The sequence below is a fragment of the Hemiscyllium ocellatum genome, chromosome 3 (assembly GCF_020745735.1).
Source record: "Hemiscyllium ocellatum isolate sHemOce1 chromosome 3, sHemOce1.pat.X.cur, whole genome shotgun sequence".
NCBI classification, from domain to species: domain Eukaryota; kingdom Metazoa; phylum Chordata; class Chondrichthyes; order Orectolobiformes; family Hemiscylliidae; genus Hemiscyllium; species Hemiscyllium ocellatum.
Window position 1 is genome coordinate 67937723 of NC_083403.1, and position 26437 is coordinate 67964159.

Below are 26437 nucleotides of genomic sequence, written 5' to 3' on the forward strand. Positions count from 1 at the left end.
CACTAAAATAATAGATTAGCTGGGCAGCATCACATTGCTATTTGTGGGAACTTGCTAAGTACAAGTTGTCTACAAAGTGTCCTACATTATAACAGTGACAACACTCAAAAGTTCTCATTTTCTATAAAACAGTTTTATGAGGCCTTTAATGATGTTATATAAAAGCAAATTTTACTTTTTTGTCTTTTTAGGCACAGCTATACAACATTCAAATTATTGACTAAACCAGTTTGGACTAATATCACTTAATTGCAATAATAACTCGCTACTTGGTAATCAAACGTTAGCAGTGAAATACGACAAGCATTGAGCGAAACAGATCATCAGTGCCTATTTCTGAGTCCTTTGTAGCCATGACATTAACACTCCCCCTGTTGAACTTTGAAGAAAATTTATACTTGTTAAATTTTCATCAAGAAATTTTAAATCATACATATAATATTTTTTGTTATTGCTGAAAATAATCACCAACCAATCAGCGTTCCCCTCTCATGCAGTATAAATGTTATTTTTTTCCCATAGATGGTGTTCTTGTGAATTGCCCTGATGAGCTCAAGACAAAAAGCTTTGGCAAATGTGCTTTTTTTCAGCAATGCTAAATTCCTGTTCAATTGCATGACAATTTTCATTATGGTTGTATGCTACTAATTTAGTGGTTCTCAAACTCTTTTTGTTGAAAGAGTCCTTTAGGGTTCCTCAACCAAATTATAGTTTTATGCTGTAAATACTGGATATAAAGAGCATTTTAATAGCACTTTTAAGAAAACAGTTTTGTTTTGCTACAATCAATAGGTTACATTCCTGCATTTCACTGTAGATTCTCCTTAATTGACAGGAATCGGGAGAGTAGGAGCCTAGAGAGAGCAGTGCACAGAGGAAACACTGGGGGGAACACAGGAGAAACATGATCAACACTGAATAGGGGCCTGGCAGAGCAGAGCATGTGGAAAGCAATAAGGAAGCATAGATCAACTAGACCAGGGTTTGGCTGAACTCATTTGTTTACTTGATCAAAGTGGGTTATGCTTATGTATTCCAACCCTCTAAGAAAGGGAGCTGAATAGAGGTACTTTGACATTATTTCCATGGAAATTCTATTCTACATCTAGCTATTTCTGTTTCTGTGACTTGCATGTGACCTGTCGTGTTCACTATCAACACTCAAACACTGTGAGCTACATCAAGATCATAGGCAGATGTATCCATGCTTTTACAATGGGATGCAGGCCTCCTCCAACTTTTACACCTTTATATATCATCAAAACATAATTGAACAAAAAGCAGAAGAACACTTTCAATGTTCAATCGTTATCTTTAATGTATTATGTTTAGCTCAACTGAAATCTTCTGTTTTTGTTTTGTTCAGGTTATTTTCACACATGAAAATAATAAAGGACGTTTAATAATAGATGGTCTCCACATTCTAGAGGGTAGTCTCATCAGTCCTGTTTATCCATGGAATATAACTGAACCATTTTATGTGGGTGGTGTGCCATTGGGAAAAGCTGCCAAAAACATTCAGGTAAATTATGCAAATACTGTGTATTTTTTTTTAAATTCATCTATGGGATGTGGGTGTTGCTGGCTGGGGCAGCATTTCTTGCCAGTCCCTAGATATCCTTGAAAAAGTGGTGGTGAGCTGCCTTCTTAACCACAGTGCACATGCAATAGGATCATACACATGGCAAGGGAGGGAATTCTAGAGTTTTGATGCAGTGATGTTTTTCTTATTTATCTGCACCTCTTGTCCCTTATCCTTCTGGATGGAATTGGATGTAGATTTGGAAGGATCTTTGTTGAACTTCTGCAGTGCATCTCATAGATAGTACACACTGCTGCTACTGAGTGTCAATGATGAAATGACTAGATGTGTGTGGGTGTGATGCCAGTCAAGCAAGCGGTATGGCATTAGGTGAATTTTTTGTGTGCTGTTGAAGTTGCACTAATCCAGGCAAGTGGGGAGTTTTCTGTCACACATCTGACTTGAAGATGGTGGACAGACTTTGGGAAGTCAGGAGATAAATTATTCACTGCAGTATTCCTAGCTTCTCACACATTCTGGTAGCCACTGTATTTATATGGCTATACTAATTCTATTCCTGATCAATTTTAACCCCCAGGATGTTGATAGTGGGAGATTCAACGGTGGTAAGGCCATTGAATGCCAAGGAAATGGAGATGGTCATTGTCTTGTCGTGATGTGACATAAATGTTACTTGCCACTTTTCACCATAAGCCACAATATTATCCAGGTCCTACTGGATTTTAACCTAGACTGCTTAAGTATTTGAGGAGTCACAAATGGTGCTGAAAGTTATGCACTCATCGGCGCACATCCACACTGCTGACCTTATGTTGGGGAGAAGGTCACACATAGAATTCCAGTGTCGTGCCAACGCCTGCATTGTAGCATTGTATTCATATATTTCAAGTACATTTTTGCTTTTTTCTCTGAGGGCTGTTCTGCCAGCATATCAGCCATTTATACACTTGCAATGAAAATGTTTTTTAAATAATATGACAGACTGTCAGAAATTCAGTACAGGTACACAGTCCTTAATCCGAAACACTTGGGATCAGCAGGTTTTCAGAATTCAGAATTTTTCAAATTTCAGAATAAGTGGAAGTTTAACGGTGAATGTTTTTTAAAAAAATCTTACCGAGCAGCAGACTGACTGCTACTACTACAGGCCCTGAGACAGAATTGAGGTCCTCCCCCCACCATATACATACACACACACACACACACACACACACACACACACACACAATGTCTGAGTGACATGCATCAAGTGGGTGTGGAGTTGGGTTAACTGTTTGAATGCCAAGCAACCTTGTTAATGAGAAAAACTTCACGATAAAACCTTCAGACTTTGGAGCTTTTCGAATTTTGGGATTTCAGATAAAGGGTAGTCTGCTGTACTATAATAAAGGGAGTAGGTTTCACTTTGGTTGCAGACAGAATACTGACAACTGTCCATTATACGTTGATTTGAACTGGGGGCCTTTGTGAACTTAACGTGGTTATTCATTTCCATTGTCTTCAAAATTTTAAAATATTTTATGAATTTTGTTGAGGGTGATTCTCGAAAGGATTTCGTGGAAAGGTTATGGATTTTGTAATTGAGTTTCCTCTTTAGATTCTTTTATTTTGGTATTTTCTTAACCCAGACTACCATCCCATAGTTAAGAAATGATTTCCATCTTCCCGTGTAAAGGGTTACCAGTTTAAACTAAAAAGGGAATTGAAGGACTGACTTCAAAGAGCCTTGAAATCAGTTGCAAATGCTCTTAGGGGATCTGAGGATCTTCATATGTTCAGTCACTGAAACAGGTTAATTAATGCATATCCTGGTATTTTTCTTCCCACATAAGGTATATATTTCAATGGTGCTGTGTTGGTCACTTTTTCATTGTATATTTAAGATTATTATAGTGAAACAAATATTAAAATCTCTGCTTCAACAATTTAGAGCACACAATTTCATATCATGGTCACTATTTTTAATTGTTGCTAGATAATTGACCAATGTTGTGGATAGGGGAGGGGAGGGTCAAGGCAAGATAATTCTGACAGTATCACTGCCTAAGAATTGAAGGGTTTTTTGCTAATGCGAAGAAGCTATCCACAGCGTGATGTTTGTTAAGGTATTTGTTACAGCATGTCCATCTGCTGAGAATTGAGAGAGGTAGGGACAACAGTTACAATTAAGCAATAGAGGTAGAGCAATTATATCCAAGTTAAACAATACCATGAATAACTCGTTTAATTTGGATACAAAAGTACCAGGAATGACTCTTAAGATTTTCCCCTGGAATAATGTTGGTCTCTGAAGCCCATTGTTTCTTCTTGGATTTTCTGCAGTGTGTTCCTGATCACTTCAGGAAATGTAATTTCTTATAGCTGTGAGGGTTTTATAAGATTATGTTTTGGGACTGTGTCTTTAATTTAGGGGAAAATGGGGCATGACCTGTTTTGCATTCTGAGACAGCAAGCCAGTGTGTGGTTAAAGATTAAAGTGGGTACAGGTGGCAGTGTATGGTTGCAGCTTCTCTTACTAGAATGGTGGCACAAGACGTTTATGCCTATAAACAATTATGAAAGATCTGTGCTGAGAGTGGACAGACTATTAGTCTCCAATGTTCTAAGAAAATGCTATTAATGGTAGGTTGTATAAATACTTATACTTTCAGCTGTTTAATTCAAATACAGAATGAAGTTGGGAATCAGTAGGATATTTCATTAGCATTTCTATCTGGATGCAAGACCCTTCGGATTCATGCTGCCATGGAGGTGGGCTTTGAGAGGGGAAGGGTCCTTAGGATGCCATTGTAGGATCAGATTATAGGTTTCAAATTAAAATTTCCTTTTAGTAGTTGGCGGTTTCAATCAAGATAATAATAGATTAATCAAAGAAAATAATAACCAGCACGATTCAATGTTGTTTTCCTACCAAGGGGTAGGCTCTTCAGTGCAAGCAAGAATTCTGTTGGAAGTCTGTTTTCCTTGTTAAATAGAGTTGACGCTGGAACTCATGAGCCATTTTGTTGCAAAGGCAGTACTACAAAGCACAAGATACTGATTTAAACATTTAGTAGCAGTGCAGGTAACTGCAATAATTAATTAAAATATATTTTTCTTCAGGTCAAGTCAATCCAAAGTTTTAATGGCTGTCTTCGGAACTTCCAGCTAAACAGACAGCGGTTGTTACCAGCAAGTCAAACATTTGGTGTTACACCTTGCTTTGAAGGTCCGACTGAGTCTGGAACATATTTTTCCACAGAAGGAGGATATGTGATTTTGGGTAAATCAAATAAGCATATCTTAGCATTTACATCTCTACGTGCATAGATCGGAAACAAAATGTAGTTCTTTCAAAGTAGACTGGAAGTGGTGTCTTCAGTGGTTCTGAAAAGATTGCTATTCCCGGGGGGGGGATCTTTAAACTGTGAAACATGGGGGAAATGAACCATTACTTTATTTCTAATTTGAACATTTTGAACTATTTCAGACAAGGCTGTAACATCCTGGTCAGATGGCTCACCATATGTAGAAGCTCGATAACAATAAAGTTAAATAGAGTGCAAAATTGCTATTACAGAACAAGTGATGTATAATTTGTTATTGTGCAATAATCAGAATTTCTGCACTTGATTTTCAGATGATTCATTCAATTTAGGATTACAATTTGAGCTTGTTTTTGAAATTCGTGCAAGAAATCATTCAGGAATACTGTTACATATTCATAGTTACAACCGGAAATACCTGAATCTCTTCATGGAATATGGACAGGTAAGGGATTAAGAGAATGTCAGAGCAAAGCTTTCTATCAGTGTATATATTGGATTACCCAAGTGCAGAGCAGAGAAGGAATTTATGAAGAAAATGTTCTGCGGTAGTAATGGAGCCAAAGTGCTTTTCAGTCCATTAACTTACTGATGTGCTTCTGGCAGGTTTTCACTTTATATGCTATTTCGTTGCAGGTAATATTAAAAGTCAGCAATGGAACTGCAGAGTTCAAAACATCAGTTTCTCCAAAGCAAAGTCTGTGTGATGGCCGGTGGCATCGAATAGCAGGCAAGGGTCATTTTAATTACTTTACTGATATTCACATACAAATTTCCCATATAGCTGATGAAGGGCTTTTGCCCAAAACGTGGATTTTCCTGCTCCTCGGCTGCTGCTTGACCTGCTGTGCCTTTCCTGCACCTCTCTAATCTTTGACACTGACTTCCAGCATCTGCAGTCCTCACTTTTGTCCATTCAGCCCATTGAGTCTGCTCTGCCATTTGATCATGGCTGATGGGTTTCTCATTTTCCTGCTTTCTCTCCATAACATTTATCCATAAGAAAACTGGTGCAGTGATAAGAATAAGAGCTTTGCTTCAGAGTGGTCTCGAACCTCCAACTCTTTGATTAAGGCCAAACGCACTGACCAATTGTGCCAAAAGCCGGGCAGTTAGGGCAGAATAATTTTTACATTTAGTGGCAACGACAACAATTGAGTCCGACATTCAATCAATCGATCAAACTGCTCTTAATATTTTTAATACATCCAGTCATGTGAGATTGACTTTAGTTAACAAATGAGCTGTTATCAATACCTCCTTATTATCTTGATGTGTACATAAAAAGAATGGCCTTTGGTTTATGGAAAGGTGTAACTTTCTCCTTGAAGTACCCAGTGTTGGCATTAAGGATTATACCACAATATGGGGGTCAGTTAGCTCAGTTGGCTGGGTGGCTGGTTTGTAATCTACATTCAGACAAAGTGGAGATTTTAGCACTTTTGGAAGATCTGAAAATAGATAAGACCCCTTGATCAGATGGGATTTATTCTCGGATTCTCTGGGAAGCCAAGGAGGAGATTGAAGAGCCTTTGGCTTTGATCTTTATGTCACCATTGGCGACTGGAGTAGTGATAGAAGACTGGCGGATAGCAAATGTTGTTCCCTGGTTTAAGAAGCGGAGTCGGGACAACCCTTTGACCAAATTATAGGCCAGTGAGCCTTACTTCGGTTGTGGGTAAGGTGTTGGAAAAGGTGATAACAAATAGGATTTATAATCATCTGAAAAGAAATAATTTGATTAGGGATAGTCAACACGGTTTTGTGAATGGTAGAACATGCCTAATTAACCTTATTGAGTTCTTCGAGAAGGTGACAAAACAGGTGGATGAAGGTAAAGCAGTGAACATGGACTTCAGTGAGGTGTTTGATAAGGTTTCACACATTAGGCTATTGCACAAAATACCGAGTTTCAGGATTGAAGATTTCACGATTTCGACCAGAAATTGGCTAGCTGAAAGAAGACGGACCGTGGTGGTTGATGGGAAATGTTCATCTTGAAGCTCAGTTATCAATGGTTTGCCGCAAGGATCTGTTTTGGGGCCAATGTTGCTTGTCATTTTTATAAATGATCTGGATGTGGGCAGAGAAGGATGGGTTAGTAAATTTGCAGATGAGACTAATGTCGGTAGAGTTGTGGATCGTGCCAAAGGATGTTGTGGGTTACAAAGTGACATAGATTAGGTGCAAAGCTGGGCTGAGAAGTGGCAAATAGAGTTTAATGCAGAAAGGTGTGAGGTACTTCAGAAGAAGTAACAGGAATGCAGAGTTCTGGGCTCATGGTAAAATTCTTGGCACTGTAGATGAACAAAGATATCTTGGTGTCCACGTGCATAAATCTGTGAAAGCTGCCACCCAGGTTGATAGTGTTGTTAAGAAGGCACATGGTGGGTTGGTGTTTATTGTTAGGGAGATTGAGTTTCAGAGCCACAGCATCATGCTTCAGCTGTACAAGACATTGGTATGGCCGCATCTGGAGTATTGCATGCAGTTCTGGTCACCGCACTATGGGAAGGATGTGGAAGCTTTGGCAAGGGTTCAGAGGAGATTTACTAGGATGTTACCTGCTATAGAAGAAAGGTCTTATGAGGAAAGGCTGAGGGAACTGAGGCTGTTTTCATTGGAGAGAAGAAGGTTGAGAGGTGACTTAATCGAGGTGTATGAGATAATCAGAGGGTTAGATAGGATGATCCTTTTTCCTCGGTTCGTGAAGGCTAACATGAGGGGACATAGCTTTAAATTGAAGGGTGATAGATTTAGGACAAATATCAGGGGTAGTTGCTTTACTCAGAGAGTAGTAGGGGTGTGGAACGGCCTGTCTGCAAAAGTAGTAGATTCACTGACTTTAAGGGCATTTAAATGGGCATTGGACATACATATGGATGATAATGGAATGGTGTAGGTTAGATGGGCATCCGATTAATTTCATAGGTCAGCGCAACATTGAGGGCCGAAGGGCTTGTACTGTGCTGTAGCGTTGTGTGTTCTATGTTTTATGTTCTAATGCAGAGTGATGCCATCAGTATGGGTATAATTCCCACACTGGCTGAGGTTACAATGAAGGACTGTTCTTCTCTACCTCTCCCCTCACCTGAGGCATGGTCACCCTCATGTTAAACTAGTCCTCTCTCTCTTTCTAATGAGAGTGCAGTGTATGGCCTGGTAGGGCTGTGGTGACTTTACCTTGCCTCCAGCACAATTAAACACCAAATAAAGATTCCTATGTGCTCTGGCTAGTAACATATCTATGCACTAACCTTAATCAAGCACATCCTAAAGTAGGAATTTCCAATTTGGTTTTGGTTTTCATTAATATAAAGAATTGCCGTTTTCACACTTTGAGGCTCTTCACTTGGATGAGAGTGGTGTCGTGGACGAATTTGTATATTGATTACAAGCTAATAACTCTCTCACATGGCTGGCCTACATTTGAACTTCTAAAAGGCTTTTGTCCTACATAAGAGATTAATGTTTAACATTAAAGCACATGGAACTTGGGGTAGTGTATTGAGATGGACAGAAAATTTGTTGGCAGACAGGATTCAGAGAGTAGGAATAAATGGGTCTTTTTCTGAATGGTATGCAATGATTATTGGAATACCATTGGGATTGATAGTAGGACCCTAGCTTTTGTATGTTAACAATTTAGATGAGGGAACAAATACAATATCTCAAAATTTGCAGATGACACAAAACTGGGTGGAAGAGTGAGATGTGAGGAGAATGGAGAGATATTGCAGTGTGATTTGTACAGGCTGAGTGAATGAGTAAATGCATGACAGATGCAGTTTAATGTGGATTTTTGTGAGATGATTTTGGTAGCAAAAATAGGAAGATGGATTATTATTTGAATGGTTGTGATTTGAAGATGGGAAATGTTTGACAATATGTGAGTGGCCTAATGCATCAGTCACTGAAAGTTAGTGCACAGGTACAGCAGGCAATAAGGAAGTCAAACTGTATGTTGACCTTCATAATGAGAACATTCAAGTACAGAAATAAGGATGTCCTGCTGCAATTATACAATTATACATATTGATGAGGCTACACCTGAAATATTATTTTTTTGTTTTAGTCTCCTTATCTGAGAATTGGTGTTCTTGCTATAGAGTGTGTTCAACAAAGATGTACCAGACTGATTCCCAGGATGAAAGGACTAATGTATGAGGAGGCATTGAGTTGGTAGGATTGTATTCACTGGAGTTTAGAAGAATGAGGGGAGATCACCAAGAACCCTACATGATTCTCACAGGAAAAACAGGAATAATGCAGGAAGGATGTTTTTGATGAGTGAGGAGTCCAGAACCAGGGATCATAGTTTAAGGATAAGGGGTAAACGTTTTGGGACTGAGATGAGGAAACACTTCCTCACCCAGAGAGTGATGAGTCTGTAGAATTTACTATCGCAGAAAGTGGTTGAAGCCAAAACATTGTGATTTCACAAACGACATAGATATAGCTGTTGTGGCTAAAGGGTTCAAAGGACATTGGGGAGTACAGGATTAGGGTATTGAGCTTGATGATCAGCCAGGATTATAATGCATGATGGAGCAGGATTCTAATGACCTATTTATTCTCCTATTTTCTATGTTACATGGATATAAATAGGGACAAATATGTACTTTAATTCAGTGCATCCATTAATTTGCATGTGGTTCAACATTTCTGACATCATTAGGTGTTGAGAATTTAATTAACAGAATCAAAGAATTGTCATGGTGCTGAAGGAGGCCATTTGACTCATCATGTCTGCACTGGCTATCTGAAAGTACTACATAATTAGTGCCGTCCTCCTGCCCTTTCCCCATAACCCTGTGCATTCAATTATCATCTAATAAACCCTTGATTGGCTCAACTGAATCTGCCTCATACACAATTGGAAGCAGTGCATTCCCTACCCAGACCATTTGGTGTGTGTAAAAGTATGTGCTCACATCACATTTACTTCTTTGGCAAATCATTTAAACCTGTGTGTGCTTGTTCTTGTTCCTTTCACAAAAGGAAACAGTTTCTGTTTGTCTACTTTGTCTAGACATCTCTTAATTTTAAAAATTGCAATCAAATCCGTTCTGAGTTTTCGCCTCTCAAAGAAAAACAGGCCCAACTTCTTCAAAATATCTTCATAACTGAAATTTTTCATCCATGGAACCATTATTCTCAACTTTTACTGCGCTGTCTCCATATTTCATTCGTATCATTCCCAGAGAAAAGAGTCCAAACCTATGCACAATAATCTAGCTGAGGCCAGTTCTAAAGAAGGATCATTTTGGACTCGAAATGTTAACTCTTTCTCTCTCCACACTTGGTGCCAGACATGCTAAGTTTCTCCAGCTCTTTCTGGTTTTATTTCCAATTTCCAGCATCCACAGTATTTTTTTGTTTTATTTATCTGACTGAGATCTAATTAGAGATTTTTACATGTTCAGCAAGATTTCCAGGAGAAATTTGTTTCACTGCTGTTGTACTCAATGCCCTATTAAAAAGGCTTTGGATACTGTATGTTTTATTAACTGATCTCCACCTGCCATCTTTAATGACTTCAAACAACATACCACCTCATACTTCTCATTAAAATTCACCTGACATACAATCCACCAACTTGTCAACATCCTTTTGAAGTTCTACACCATCCTCTCACTTCACAGTGCTTCTGAGTTTTGTATTGTCCGAAAACTTTGAAATTGATCCCTGTATACCAAGATCTAGATTATTAATACAATTAGGAAAAGCCAGAGTCCCAGTACTAACTCCTGGGTGTTCGAATACAAAACTTCCCCAGCCCCTCAGCCAATTTTTGAATCCATATTGCAACTATCGCTTTTATTCTTTATTCCTGGATGCATTGGCAACTTTAAACATCCATAGTTTTTACAAGATATTGATATTGAATCTTTCTCGTAACTGAGTTTCCTCCTCTCTCACCACGGCCTGAATAACATCTCCTTCCCTGTGAAGTCAAATGCAAATTATTAATTTAATATCTCAGCCATGCTGCCTGCCTCCTTGTGAAAATCTCCTTTTCTGGTCCTAGTCAGCCCTACTTCTCCTTTTACCAACCTTTTACTATTTAAATGCCAAGAGAAAACTTTGGGATTCCCCTTTATGTTAGGTGCCAGTTTCCATTTGTAGTGCCTCTTATGTTTCTCTTATTTGCTCTCCCTTCTGAACATTTGTATTCAGCTTGATTCTCAATTGTATTTTCTAATTGACATTTATCATAAACACACTTTTTTTTTTCCTTTATTTTAATCTCCAGCTTTTCTTTTCATTAGAATCATAAGGTGCAGAGAGGCCCTTTGGCCCATCAAGTCTGTACCACCAAAAACTTGCCCACACTAGACCCATAGTCTTGAATGTTACACAACTTCAAGTGTTCATCCATTGCCCAAAGCGTCAACTCTCCTGCTCACCGGATACTGTCTGACTGCTGTGCTTTTCCAGCACCACATTTTTCGACTCTGATCTCCAGTATCTACAGTTCTCACTGTCTCTATATTCAGCCAAGCCTTCTTGAAGCCAGGTTTTCCCTGGTTAATTATTAGTTGACTGCTTTGCAGAATACCTATGTTCTGTCTGCAAAAATGACCCTGAGCTTCCAGCTCCTGTTACACACATCACCATGTTTCCATTCTCAGATTTCTGTGGCAGGTCTGAAGCAAAGTTCCAGTGAGGCTCAGTGCAATCTCAAAGAACAACACCTCAATTTCCACTTGGGGATCCTATAGCCTGTAGGACTCAACACCGAGTTCAATACCTCTATAGCCTGATTCCATCCTTTCCATATGTTTCTCTCTGTCGCTGTGGGCTCCATCTCCACCTATCCACTCATCTGTCTCTGTATAGAATGGTCTAAAGGGCGAAAATTGTTGATGATATTCAACAGCTGCATGACCTTATTTGAGACCTGTGAACATTCCAGTACTTGCTGAAGATGCCACAAATAAACTTGTTTTTCTGTACTTGCGGTTTGCTACACTGTATAAGAGAGTGAGTTTTGTTCCATGCTATTTGACTTCACCTTGGACTGGGATTGCAAATGGTGCCAGGAACAAACCTAAGCCTCCAGACCAGCCATTGATTGACAGGCACAAGGGCATGAGGCTTATTGCTTTCTTTTTCATTTTTAATTATTACTGAATAAATATTCATATCTAAATAAATTCATGTTGTTGAGTTTCCTTTTAATTATATTTAACTGAATCTGAAAAGAACCACTTGGATGCACTTTGTAATCCAAGACACTCTCCCTTTTTAAAATCAAATCCAAATTTCGCCATCTGCCGTGGTAGGATTCAAACCATTAGGCTGGCACTCTGGATGCTAGCCCAGTGACATTGGCACTGCATCACTGTCTTTACTAATCCAGCTCCTTCAATTCTGAGAAAGGGCCATATTTCTCATCCTCATTATATTAATAACATTAGTATGGACCATTTCCTCTGGCTGATCATCCTCTCCTACTCTGTGACATCCATAACCATGACACTGCAGGGATGACATACTATCCTGGAGTCACTTTTATACCCTCAGAAATTTCTGCCTGTTTTTTCCTAATTAATGAATCCCCTATCACAACTATACTTTCATTCCTCCTTTTCATCTGTACAGCATTCACATACATGGTACCATGGGCTTAGCACTTGTTGCAGTCTTCTGAGGAAGAAGTATCCAGTCCTTCACCAGTATCCACAATGAAAATCTGATTCTTGAGTGAGACTGCAGAGGAGTCCTGTGCCACCTGTCTGGTTCCTTGGGGTGTTAAGAGATCTCACGTTCCTTAGCAGTTTGAATGCTTCTACGTGCAGTGTAACCATCTCTTTAAACATGCTATGTATGTATTTTTTAACCCCAAGATGCATTACAGTGACTTCAGCTGCTGCTTGAGTTCCAAAATCTGGAGCTCACACTTCTGCAGGCAGTGACACTTCCTATACGTGGTCATTTAAGTCCTATGAAGTGTCCATGATTTTCCATATGGCCGATATACTCTGTCATAACATCCGCTTACTTTTGTATTATTTATAATTATTTGAAGATTAGCAATTAATAAACGTACAGCTCACTTGTAGAAACATAGAAAATCGGAGGAGGAGGAGGAGTAGGCCAGTCAGCCATTCAAGCCTTCTGTGCCATTCATGGTGACCATGGCTGATCATCCAACTCAACCGCCTAATCCTGCTTCTCCCCATATCCTCTTTAGCCCCAAGTGCTATACCCAACTTCTTATAATCATACAATGTTTTGGCCTCAACTGTTTTCTATTGTAATGGATTTCAGAGCTCTCCACTCTTTGCGTGAAGAAATTTTTCCTCATCTTATCTCAGGTATCACCCTTTAATGTCACTCTTTGGATTGAGCAGGGAGGCAGCTGTGTTAAGGCAGCTTTTTTCAAGGTCTACAAAATTCAGACAAAACATCTCACCCAATAGGAGATGCAAAAGCAGGTAGGATTACATTTCCTGAAGTGGCTGGATAAAGCCTGAAGGAGCCCGTAATGCATATTTTATTTTCTGGGACATGAATATGACACATTTCAGTTTCCAATTTTTTTCTCTAAGTGAAATTAATAATGAATGCCAATGAAGGATAATATGTGATGTGGATCCATGCACAAGAAAAACTAGGTTGAAGCTGCCAAATCAGATTTTGAGTGCTATCAGCAACAAGAGATTTAGATCAGTTCCAAATTCAGATCCCAGAAGTTAAGTTTTAAAGCATTCTGTGTAATCTACTTAGTTTTACATTTAACTAATGACATTTTGTCTTCCATTCCAATTATTTTCTCTTAGTGACTTTATATTTCTGCTCATTTAGTTATCAGAGCATCAAATGTTGTGCAGTTGGATGTGGACTCTGAGGTAAACCACTTAGTGGGGCCAATAACGTCACGCTCTTTCAGTCCCAAGGAGCCAGTATTTGTTGGAGGAGTGCCAGGTAAGCAAAGTGCTTGACCCTTGAACCTTATAAGTGGAGGGACATTGGGAAGGGATTGTTACATTCTGGAGCTAGTTTAGTGAAATGTTGTATTGGGTAGATTTCTCCCAACCCTGTGGAAATGAGTTTGGAGACACAGGAATATAAGGAGTGGTTCTCTTCATATTCCTGTCACTGGGGACATTTCCTGCCTGTGGAAATGGGCAAATAGCCTTGGCAGCAACACGATGAAGGAATCAACAAGTTAAGCTAGTATTTGTTTTTGATTCACCAGGTAGGTCCTGTCATCTGCCAGCTGTTACTGTCCAGCAGTGTGCAGTAAGGTTCATATTTCCTTCCCCTTTTACCACCTGGCCTTGTCAGGAGTATCGCAATTATGCAGTTCTGTAATTATGCACTTTATATGTGCTTCTGCCACCCAGGCTGAAGTATAACAGTGAGGCAGCTAATTCAACCCTTAAATTTACCCCCTTAAAACAATGAAGGTGAATGCAACTGGGATTCATTGAAATTTTAGTTTGGGAGGAAGTGGAAGTTCTTCGCTTAGCATTTTTAAAAAGTTCAAACAAATAAATCGTAAATGTGTGCAAAGGAAATGTTACTGTGCAATAATTCAAATAGTAAATGTGGGACGGTTATTTTTAAATTTTGGTTGTAATTTAGATAAACCTGGTAATATTACATTATCCCATTCAATGTTTACAAAAGATAGAATTGCTAATTCAAATCAGTTGGATCGAACAGGGAATTAAAAAAAGGAAGATATTCAAGATGCATTAAATTGACTGGTCCTCGTCCTGTAACTGTGCAGTCACATAAACTACAGAATGAGGTCCTTTTGCTGCAATTCAGAAAGAATATAAGAATACCAGTAGGCCATTCAGCCTCTTGAGCCTACTCCATCATTTAATTAGTCCACAGATGACCTGTATCTTCAACTTCTTCTATTTCTGAAATCCATAGTACTCTTGCCGAACAGTAATTGCAGGCAGCATGAAATCCCAGAAGTCTTTAGCTCTTGAGACTCAAGAAGGTGATAAAGAGGTTTAGTCATAGATTAAAAAAAAGAAAATGTATAACAGTGAAAGAAATTAAACAATGACAGCAAAGTAGGGCAGAGAATAAGCATGAATTTGAGTCATCATAAACAGTTTTATAAGGGTTAACTTTTTTTTAAGCAAAGAATAATCAGCACATGAAACAGGCCTCAACATAGGGTTATTGGAGGCAGTAAAGCTATCAAATGTATGTTATAGAAGTCTAGATATTTACTGTCTGAATGAACTGGAATATACCTAATAGCCATCTTCATCAGTACCTACTTTGGAATCTTTGGAAAATTCTTGAGAGAGATTTTTCTTTATTTGTCAACATAATAAAGGCAGTGTCAAAAATAATTACTTTATAGTTTCCCTGAACAGATAGTAATGGACCACTTTCAACTGTCGTAGTCCTTATGGTAATGGAAGTAAGCCAGCAAAGTATGAATTCGCATTGTTGTCACCAGATTTCAGGCAGTCTGAAAAACATTTTGTAATTATGAACTAAAGTTAAGGCAGCTCAAGGAATAACTTTCTATTTTGTTTTCTCAGAGTCACTACTCAGCTCAAGACTGAGCATGCGCCAGTCATTCACTGGTTGCATGAGAAACTTCAACATCAATGAAACTCCTGTCATTTTCGCCAAAGCTGCCCTGGTCAGTGGAGGAGTCAGCATCAACTCATGCCCTGCAGTTTAATGCTTGCAAATGCTGCTTCTGCAATCTTTACATAACTGCCTGAAGGAAAATTGATGCCAAATCACAATTTCACATTTGGGGGTGCAGTAATGTATCTCAATTGAATCATCTGTCAAGTTACTTCCTCCATCTCATTTCTTTTTAATTTGTCCATGCATTTCTTTTACTTCAAGTTTTTTTCCAACAAATTAGTTATTGGAACCAATAAAGTTACCTTTCAGTTTGTCATGATCAATTTTGAAAGCACTAAGAATGCAAATTTATGTTATCAAAGGGTCAAAACGTTAATTCCAAATACTGAGCTTGAATTGCATGGTCGTTTTGCTAAATACCATTAGTTAATACCAGTGATAATGATGTGACTTTGCTATTTGTAAGAAAGAGATGCAGTGGCTCAGATTAATCAAGTTTGTTATTGATCTGAAGGGATCAGGTGCAATGACCCTATTGTCCACATTTGTCTCATGTAAATAAAATAAAAATAATTTCTCTACAACCCTATAAGTCCTCATACTCAACCATCTGAGTAGAATTATGTCAGTTCAATTTCTATCCAACAGGTGCTTCTGTTTCATAGTTTATAAGTAATGATCACACACCTGGCCAGTTAAATGATGCATTCTGGTGATTTGGATGCTTCTTAGTTCCTCTAATTAGTAAATTGAGCACAATTTCCCTTTCATAAAGCATGCAGACTTCATTTGATGGAGTTTTATTTAAAGTCTCCTGCCAGAATCTGCTTAATACTGCAATGAATTCCAGCATTTTGCCTGATGACAAATGCTAAGCAACGAATATATTGTTGCCTACTTTCTGCCTCCCTTCTGTCTCAAATGGAAGAGATCCATTAGCTATTTTCCAATCCAATGAGACCTTTCCAAAATCTTGGGAACTCTGGAAAATTAACACTATCTCAACAGCCTCTCAAAAAACTCTAAATAAAGTCCATCAAGATCAATGTCAGACTTTTCTCAATAATCTTTCCCAGATGATTGTCGTTGCTTAAAGTTCCTTCCTCAGTTTTACTTATTGATTTATAATAATTTCTTCTGCCTTTCGCAAAAAATTAATGCAAAAATGTAGTTTTCCTCATTTTTGTCAGTGTTTGTTTTGATCTTCTGTCCAAACCTCAGACCTGCCAGGCAAATTTGCAGAATTCTGCAATTTATTTTTCTCCATTTGACACTATCTTTTAATTTTTTAATAATCGACATGTCCTTCCCCGACAGATTTTCTTTCTCATCGGGATGTATCTTTGCTGAGGATTATTATTACAGAAGAATCCCTGCAGTGCAGATACAGGCCAGCCCAACAAGTCCACACCAACCCTCTGAAGTGTATCCCACCCAAACACATTCCCCTTCCTACATGTAGGAGAAAGTGAGAACTGCAGATGCTGGAGATCAGAGCTGAAAATGTGTTGCTGGAAAAGCACAGCAGGTCAGGCAGCGTCCAAGGAGCAGGAGAGTCGACGTTTCGGGCATGAGCCCATTCCTGAAGAAGGGCTCATGCCCAAAACGTCGACTCTCCTGCTCCTTGGATGCTGCCTGACCTGCTGCGCTTGTCCAGCAACACATTTTCTACTCTACATGTACCCCTAACTAACACATTCCGGAACACTGTGGGCAATTTAACATAGCCATTTCACCTAACCTGCACATCTTTGGATTGTGGAAGGAGGACCCAGAAGAAACCCATGTAGATACAGGGAGAATGTGCAAACTCCACACAGTCGTTCAAGGCTGGAATCGAACCTTCTGTGAGGCAGCAGTGCTAACCACTGAGCCACCGTGCCACCCAGATGTGAAATATCTGTCTAAATCTCTGCCACTGCATCTATATTGACCTATATCTTAACCTACTGAAATAAAAGCAGAGTACTGTGGATCCTGGAAAACTGAAATTAAAAACAGTGCAGGAGAAACTTAGCGGGTCTGGAGCATCAGTGAAGAGAGACATAATTAACGTAGAGTCCAAAGACTCTTCTTCAGGTCCAAAACATTAACTCTGTTTCTCTGTTCACAGGCTGATTTCTGGGATGGAGAGATTGACAAGGTTAGGATTGTTTTCGCTGATGCTCAGATGAGTGAGGGGGAATCTCATAGAGACGTATAAAACTCTAACAGGATGAGACAGGGTAGATGCAGGGAAAATGTTCCTAATGATGCATCCAGAACCTGACTAAGTGGATAACTCTTTGAATGTTAATGTTGATCTATTTTACATTAGAAAGCTAGATTGATTAATGTGAAAATTACAATTCTTGTGATTTGTTCCAGTTACAAATCTAATGTTAAAGTGTCACAGAATTATCAGGTATTTGGGACTGAAATGTTATGTTAACATATATCATTATCATTCTGGGCATAACTTGAGTACCAAAGGCAACTGTTTCCTTATTTTATCACAATTGACATTCACTTGCAATTTTAAATCTCAAGGCCAGAGGGGGTTCAAACCCATTTTACCCAATGTTGCCTTCACTTCAGTTCTGCTGCCAATTAACATGAAGCTGAGTGCTGCAGGGACCTCTGGTGGTATTGATGTGGTATGGCAATGTCACAATTTTATAATTTTCCATTGATGCATGCAAGATTAAAATGCAGTTTATCAGCGACTGCCTCTCAAAAATAAGCTCAAACTAGTAAAGTTTTGATATTCAAGCTTTCAAAATTGCATTTAACACATTGTTTCCATTTACATTTTATGATCATGTTTTCACCTTATCCACCTCTGCTAGAGATGTATAGTCACCAATGTACCTAGGGTCAAAATGTGGAAAATTAGACCAGGAACCCAATGGATACAGAGTGAATGGTAATGTTTGTTACTTCTCCAATTTCATCTAAGAATAACATGGGAATTCCAGCTGTCTATTCTTTACTGACAGCAGTAACCACTTTCTTATTCAATAAATAGGAGCAATTATGCAGGCGAACGTTTTAGTGAAATGTCTGATGTAGACATCTGACTAAAACACAGTTGTCACAGGCTTTTTAAAAATATAACAACATCTTTATGTTGCAAATTGTGAATGTATTCAAATAGAGAATTTATTTTAAAAGACAGCTGACAATCGATTGGTTGGCCCTTTAATAGCTGTACTTACAAGCTCCTCTGGACATTTGCTTAATTTTGGATTTGCTGATTATTATTGTAAACTTGTGGATGTTGCCCATTCAGTATATAACTACATGTATTGATGGATATGGAACTAAGCATTGTATTGGTCAAATAATCAAAGCATAGCAATTGCCTTGGTTCATGATTGATTTTGTGCTTTTAGAGTACAATAAACAAAAAGCAAATATGAAAACATGGAATAAATAAATCCAAGAAATAGTAGCTTTCATCCTCCCAGCTCACCAACTTGTCTAAACATTGGCACTGTTAATACAGTAATCTAGTATATGATAGCACCACACTAGGTTCATGTGTAGGCGGTCTGCATTCAAGTCACAATTTTGCTTCTTGTGAGAATATCTTTACATTCTGTGTGCATGTTTCACCCTTGCCACAGCCATGTAATTAAAATGAGCTTGTCAGTAACAAATTGATCCACTGGGGAGGTAGCTGCCAGAATGAGAGACATCAGAGTGTAATCCTGCTGCTATGGGAAGTCTAGAACACAAGCAGATAAAGACAGTGGAAATATGATGCTGGCATAGAGACCCAAATATGAGAAGAATAACCGATACTTCAAGCTTTAATGATGACACCAATCTCAGAAAACAACAGGATTCTCTATAACAATCATTCGATTTTACTGCATATTGTAAAAAATAACTCAAGTAAGCATTACTGCCCCTCCTTCCATCACCTTGTGCTGTGCACATCTTAACAGTTACATTGATATCCAGCCAGCTTTTCTTTGTGGTTAGTGGAATTGTATTTGGGCACTTGGCAAATATACGTACATCTACAGTTATGCTTTGAAAGTTGCCTCATTGTACTTTTTTTTAACAACATTGATCTAATAAATTGCAGGATCTGATTTGCAAATTTGTTATTGTGAATATTTCATTTGTAAAAATTGTGCAACAACCTTTATTATGCAAAGGGCAGACAAACATACAAATTAGCAGTAGGATGAAAATGATGGACCACTTGAGCTAGATCTGCTATTTAATAAAATCATGACTAATCTGATTGTGGCATCAACGCCACATTGTAACATACCGTAAACAACGTTTGATTACCTTAGTCTAGCTATCTCTTCCTTTAAAAAACTATTCAATGATTCTGCTCCAGCACTCTGTGGCAAGTGTGTTCCAAAGACACTCAGCCCTCAGAGAAAAAGAAATTGTCCTTATCTCTGCCTTATTTTTCAACTATTTCTAGTTACTTACACAAGTGAAAACACCCTTTTACATTCATGTTGTCAAGTTCCTTAGGGATCTTACATATGTGCGAAAGTTGGCCTTTCATTTCTCTAAATAACAATGGATTCAGACCTAACAGTCCATTAGATGACCACTCCCCTATCCCAGAAATCCCAAAGAATTTAAGGCATTTCTGAATTTGTACACCTAAGATGATAAATATTCCTCTGCTATAGCTTGAGTTTTTTTTGCAATTTATTTGTCAATGAAATGTAAAATATTAACCTGATAGCGTTTTCATGATAAAATATAAAGAATGGAAGCACCTTTTAGAAAACAGCCATATGGCATGTCCAGTGTCGGCGACCTGTGAACTTTGTAAAAGGTTTGCTGGGTACAGGGCATTAAGGATGAAATTCTGCTCTGGGTGCAGAGAAGCCCATTCGGTGAAAAGAAAATGAGTGGAATAATTTGTGCTGGATTTACACTTGCCCTGGATTTTCTGATGAATATGCCTGTGCCATAAGAGCTTTGCATTGCATTGTGGTACAAGCTGTTACAACTTAGTTATATATTAGCCAGGCAAACTTCCCAAGATGCTTCACTAGAGCCTGAGTAAACAAAAATTGATTGCTACCTAAGAAAGTCTAAATGACCAAAAGTGGTAAGTTTTAAGGAGTTCTTTAAAGGAGAAAGAAAGGTAGAGGTGGAAAGCTTCACACCTTAGTTTCAGAAGGCACAACCACCAATGATAGAGAAATTAAAATCAGGGATTCACAAGAGGTCAGATTTAGACAAGCACAAGGATCTCAGTGGATTGTAGGGTTGGGGAGTTAAGAAGGATAAGAAGGAATAAGGCCATGGAAAAATTTAAGAAAAACGATTCTTAAATCAAGATGTTATTCAACAGGGAGCCAAGGTCAGTCTACAAAGAAACAGTTGTTGTTTCAAAGGAATTTCAGACTCCAAGAGAATGAAATCAACTTTAATGGGGCTGTTAGCATGTGTAAAAGGGTCTCACTTTCACAGCTAGAAACAAAGTGCACACAATTCCAGTCAAAGCAGAGACTCTTCCATCCACCTCCTATCCAGAGGGTACATCTGAGGGTGATACCAAGCTACCTCCGTGTTTTATTTCCACTACATGCAACAAAATCTAGCTGGTGAGCGTTCCACTGGAGAATTACTAAGGTCTCAATGAGCATTGCACCAAAATTAATGAATCTCAGAGCCTATCTCTACAATTTCAGATGGGGCCAATGCTGATCACAAGTGGCCAGCATTCCCCTACCCCTAAATGTGTTGTCAGAGCAGGATGCCCACAATTTTAGGGCAAAGGTGTGTAATTGTAGGATCTATCAGAGTCCTAATCTTGAAAAAGTCACAGAATCATCTAATAACTGCAGAAATAATAGAAATCTAAAGTTAATTTGTCATCAGACGTTTTACTGACACAAATAGACTAGCAACCTCAAATGAGAGTCACCAGTTATGAAACAACTTTTCAGAACGCAACGAAGAAATGAAGAGCCTTGGCGTCTGGCACCAACTTCAAGATTTCATCTGCTGAGACTGAACCACAGGTGCTGGTGCGATGAACTCTTAGGAAGCCTGTCCACATTGTAAGTTTGAAGGTCTTCCCATGGTTACATAGACATCAATAGGCACATTAGTAATCGTCAGGCAGTGACTCCCATTGCATCTCCTTAGTTGCCTGTGTAATACAATCATTGTAGTTAGTATACATTTGTATTGTCACAAAATACAAACTTGTCTGAAGATTTCTAAGGGCCTAACAGTTAATTATAGTGAAGCTACAAATAGCACTGAGGGGAACCAAAGGGAAATGTCAGAATTATTTTTCCTTTGTTCCATTCATTTTATGTATTATCACCTTCACTGATAATTTTACAATTGGTCAAGTTATGACTTAAATATTTACATATTACTATGTTTTAGTTTTCTTTAAGCTGTTTCAATACTCATTTGAAAAGCAAAATCATAATCTAACATAAAAGGACAGGACAAGTTTGCAAATCAGATTTGATAAATGACTGGGTCTAAAAATAAAAGGACCAAGAAAATGTGTACAGCTATTTCTAATATCAAAGGCAACAGAAAGTAATGGACCAGCAAATAAAAAAGGAATTAGAATTGATGGAAGTTTTTTGGACAAAGTACTGAGGGGAGCAAAAATTCTTGATTTGATCAGCGTGGGTCTGATAAATATGGAGATTCATCACCATGAGCAGGATGTTTCAGGGTGCTGTTGTCTCTGTCCTCCTGGTGACACAAAAATGGCTGCTGTATCTGCACTACAGGGAGTGAAATCATCTGATCAAACAGCCAGCTGCTTTCTCACCCCAGCAGTGCCCCTCAAGTGGCGGCCACTCATTTGATGCACAGTTTCTTTTGTTTTTCTTGGGTAGTTCCCAAGCTGTCTGTCAAAGTTATTTGGCAAAATGCCTGAACACCAGCATATTCAATCAAACATGAAAATGTAGCATGTCTGCTGGTGACAGCTCATCCCAATAAATCCTCCATGTGCATGGAGTTTCAACAAATCCACACGCTATCCTGGAGGTGGCTGTGGTGCAGGAGACAATATCACCCACCTCCATCTGCAAAGGACCTTTGCAAAGTACATCTCGAAAGAGATGTAAGGGTTTGTCAAGATTCATCCTGTGCAGCTCTAACACAGGACATCCAAGGATGCTGATGGCAACAAGCATTAAGTTAAAAATCACACAACACCAGGTTATTGTCCAACAGGTTTATTTGGAAGCACTAGCTTTCGGAGCGCTGCTCCTTCATCAGGTAGCTGTGAAACAGGACCATAAGACTTTATGTCTTATGCATGCAAATTAAATGCTATCTTGAACAAACCTAGATTGCTGTTGAGTCTTGTTCAATACATAATTTCAGTTGCATTTCATTGTAATCTTTTGCTACAAATTCTGAGTCTTATGATCCTGTTCCACAGCTACCTGATGAAGGAGCAGTGCTTCTTCCTGCTGGACTGCTGCTGGACTATAACCTGGTTTTGTGTGATTTTTAACTTTGTCCAGCCCAGTCCAACACTGGCTCCTCCACATCACAACAAACATTAACACAGTGAACTATCAATTCAGTGAAACTCTTTTGGCTGTCCAATATGTGCTAGTGTTCCAGTTGTCAGCAGCCAAACATTGCAAATTGGCATATACTATATGCTCAGGGACACTAAAGCTTGGCGCGAACATTTTAAAGGCTCAATGGAGAATCCTAATCCAAAAAGGGACTGGGACCCCTACAAAACTACTTCAGCTGTATTAACCAGAGAAAATTTAACTTGAAATGTAAATGTATGCTGTAAATATTGCCTGTAACAGCAAATGTGGCAATGTATTTCATTTACAGTACTGAAAGTAACACTTGTGTTTTTATGTCAAATTTGAACAATTATGTCATATACTATATTCATTAAATTTATTAAAGTGCATTTTTGGGGGAAAATAACACAACATGAAATTCATACTTTCTTGTCATAGGAATATATCCAACATAACTTAGTACAAGATGATTAGGGGTTTAGGTAGGGTTGACCATGAGAACCTTTTTCCACGTATGGAGTCAAATATTACGAGGGGGCATAGCTTTAAATTAAGGGGTGGTAGGTATAGGACTGATGTTAGGGGTAGATTCTTTACTCAGTGAGTCATGAGTTCATGGAATGCCCTGCCAGTTACAGTGGTGAACTCTCCCTCTTTATGGGCATTTAAGCGAGCATTGGATAGGCATATGGAGGATAGTGGGCTAGTGTAGGTTAGGTGGGCTTGGATCGGCGCAACATCGAGGGCCGAAGGGCCTGTACTGCACTGTATTTTGCTATGCTATAACTAATTTCCTAGGAAACTAAGGATGACAGAGATCAGACACAATGACTCCGAAGTGTGCGCAAGGCTACTACAGTTTAGCCAGAAAGAAAAATAAACAGATTTCTACAGTTGCTTCCTGTTGCTTGTCTAGCTATGTCCACCAGGTTATCTGGAGGTGACTGAGAAAAATCTATATTCTTATTGACATGTCTACCACACCAGATTCTATTTGAGAGTTGGTTTGTTTGGATCAGATGTTAATACTCTGGATCTGAAAAGTTCAGGGATTCACTTACTAAGTCCACCATCAAGTGTTGATTTGTTTCCTAGCTTCAACTGTAAGGTGGATCATTTTGAAGATAATTATGATTGATTTTAATTATATGTGGAAAACTGGGGGAAGATCTTTTCCAAAACGTGGTTAGTTCTGCTGCTTCACAGCAGCAGGGGCCTGAGTTCAGTTCCAGTCTGAGGTGACTCACGGTGTGGAGTTTGTACATTCTCCCCATGTCTGCGTGGGTTTCCGTGGATGCTCTAGTTTCCTACCTCAGTCCAAAGATGTTCAGATTAGGTGGATTGGTCATGCTAAATTGTCCGTAGTGTCAAGGAATGTCCAGGCTAGGTGAAATAACCTTGGAAAATACAGGGTTACAGGGATAGGGTAGTGTGGGTGTATCTGGGTGGGATGCTCTTTGGAGGGAGAGTGTGGACTTGATGGGCCAAATGGCCTGCTTCCACATTGTAGGAATTCTATAATTATAAAGTTGAATATATTTATAATACCATTTCAGGTCTGCCTGCTAACACAGTGCGTTGAAACAAAGGTACAGAATAAAGCATGTTTATTCCATATTTTCCATCATTTCAACTTGAAATGGGTGGACAATTTGAACACCAAGCCAGTAGAATCATAACAATTATAATTTTAGATTTGACCTTTCGAATCAGCAGGAGCAGTAGGGAGGAAGATACTTTCGCAAACCAAAATAAGAAAGTCAATATCCAGTGAAAGACAAAATCCATTATTTATTTTTAAGTAAATATCAGTAGATATCAGTAAGTTTAATGAATTGATCTTACAATTTTTCAGTATCTTTTACAATGTCAAGCTATTGTACTTTCCCAATAATTAAGTCATTTTGTGAAGTATTCAATATTATACTACAGCAAGGCCAATTTGCACAGAGAAAGGTTAACATAATAACAAGATAGCTTAAGATAATGAGCAAATTATCTGTCCTAATAACATTGATTGAGGAATGAACATTAACCAGGATACCAAGAAAGTCCACCTGCTTTTTTTTTAAAGAGCACCATTAATTATTTTGTATCTAGCCTGAGAGGGAAGCCAGGTCCTGAGTTATATATCACGAGAAAAGGCAAAGTGATGGAATAAAATGTGATTTCATGCAATGAGCATGAACTTGAAAAAGTATAATGGGATAAAGATTTAGCACCATGCATGTACAATATAAAATCTAATGGTGTTAGTTCCTCAGCACAGATTTATATGATGGGTCCACCTGAATGTCATGCCTGGATTTTCCAAGGGCCAGAAAGTTGTTATTCCAGTGTAAATGGAAGTTATGTGTGGGGGCCCTGCAGATTTCCCAAAGTTGTAGACTTTGAAGAAGGAAACTGAAGATTCCATTGGGCAATTCCCTTTTTGCTGAAAGTATTAGCTGAATTTGGAAAATTTGCAGAGTTCCAACTAAATTAAGAAAATTATTTACTCAGTAAAAGTTATATTGTTAAATATAGTCTAATTTATGATTATTTAACTGACCCCATACTTGCCTCACAACCCTTAATTACACCTCTCCCATTCCCTTATGCATCCCAAGACCCAACACTGATGCCCCTCCCTCCACTTCCCTCTAATATAAAATAAAACAATAAACTGTGGATGCTGGCGATCTGAAACAAAAACAGGAATTGGTCTGGCAGCACCTGTGGGCAGAAAGCTGAGTTCATGTTTCAGTTTTGGGCACTCTTCATCAGAACTCCCTCTACCGCAGCTCTAACCCCTTTTCCCTGCCAGGTCAGAATCTGAGCTGACCTGAAATCCTACCCCTACCTTCACTGCTTGACATGCTGTCACCAACCCTTGGTCTCTGACACACTCACCTTTCTCCTCCCCTCCCCCACCTGCAGGAGCCGATTCCCATCCTGTTGGACCGATGTGAATTTCTTTGTCAGATCTGGTCTCCATCATACCAGACAACACACAGCCTCTTGCAACCACCACTAAATCCAAACTGAAACCCTATTTCAGACTAGAACACCTCTGCAGGCCCAACATCTAGTGAGATCTGGTTGCTCCCATGCACCTGACCTATACTTAACACCACATCACTTACCTGTCCTCCTTGTCACTTTGCACTCTGGCACTGTACCCTCTTGGAATTCTACGCAACTGGTACTTTACTAACCTGGGTCTTTTAACCCCTACTCATCTAGCATCCTACACCTTGCACTATACACTCTCCCAGCTGGCACACTACTTACCAGGCACCCTACCTTCCCAGTATCCTAACACCACACTTACTTTATGTACTTACCCCTTTCATAGCAGCAGTCAAAGCCACTTTCAGGAACTGGAAAGTTGACTGCTGTGAAAAGCAGGGGTGGTTTGCCTTCTACTGACAGTTTTGCACTAGAAAGAACCCTCAGAATTGATTTACAGCTCAGTGTTTATCAAGTGTCCCTTTCCTTGTAAAAACAAGAAGGCCCAGAGT

At 38.9% G+C, this 26437-nt stretch overlaps 1 protein-coding gene across 1 annotated transcript in view; it reads left to right on the forward strand.

Moving 5' to 3' along the window:
* Window positions 1-16960, forward strand: part of lama4 (laminin, alpha 4) — a 184879-nt gene extending 167919 nt beyond the window's left edge. Inside the window, exons 35-40 of the mRNA XM_060850742.1 lie at window positions 1367-1522; window positions 4646-4805; window positions 5163-5293; window positions 5485-5578; window positions 13663-13782; window positions 15375-16960. Coding sequence (XP_060706725.1) covers window positions 1367-1522; window positions 4646-4805; window positions 5163-5293; window positions 5485-5578; window positions 13663-13782; window positions 15375-15520 — 807 coding nt within the window. The 3' untranslated portion in view covers window positions 15521-16960. The remainder of the gene's footprint in view (window positions 1-1366; window positions 1523-4645; window positions 4806-5162; window positions 5294-5484; window positions 5579-13662; window positions 13783-15374) is intronic.
* Window positions 16961-26437: the final 9477 nt, after the last annotated feature.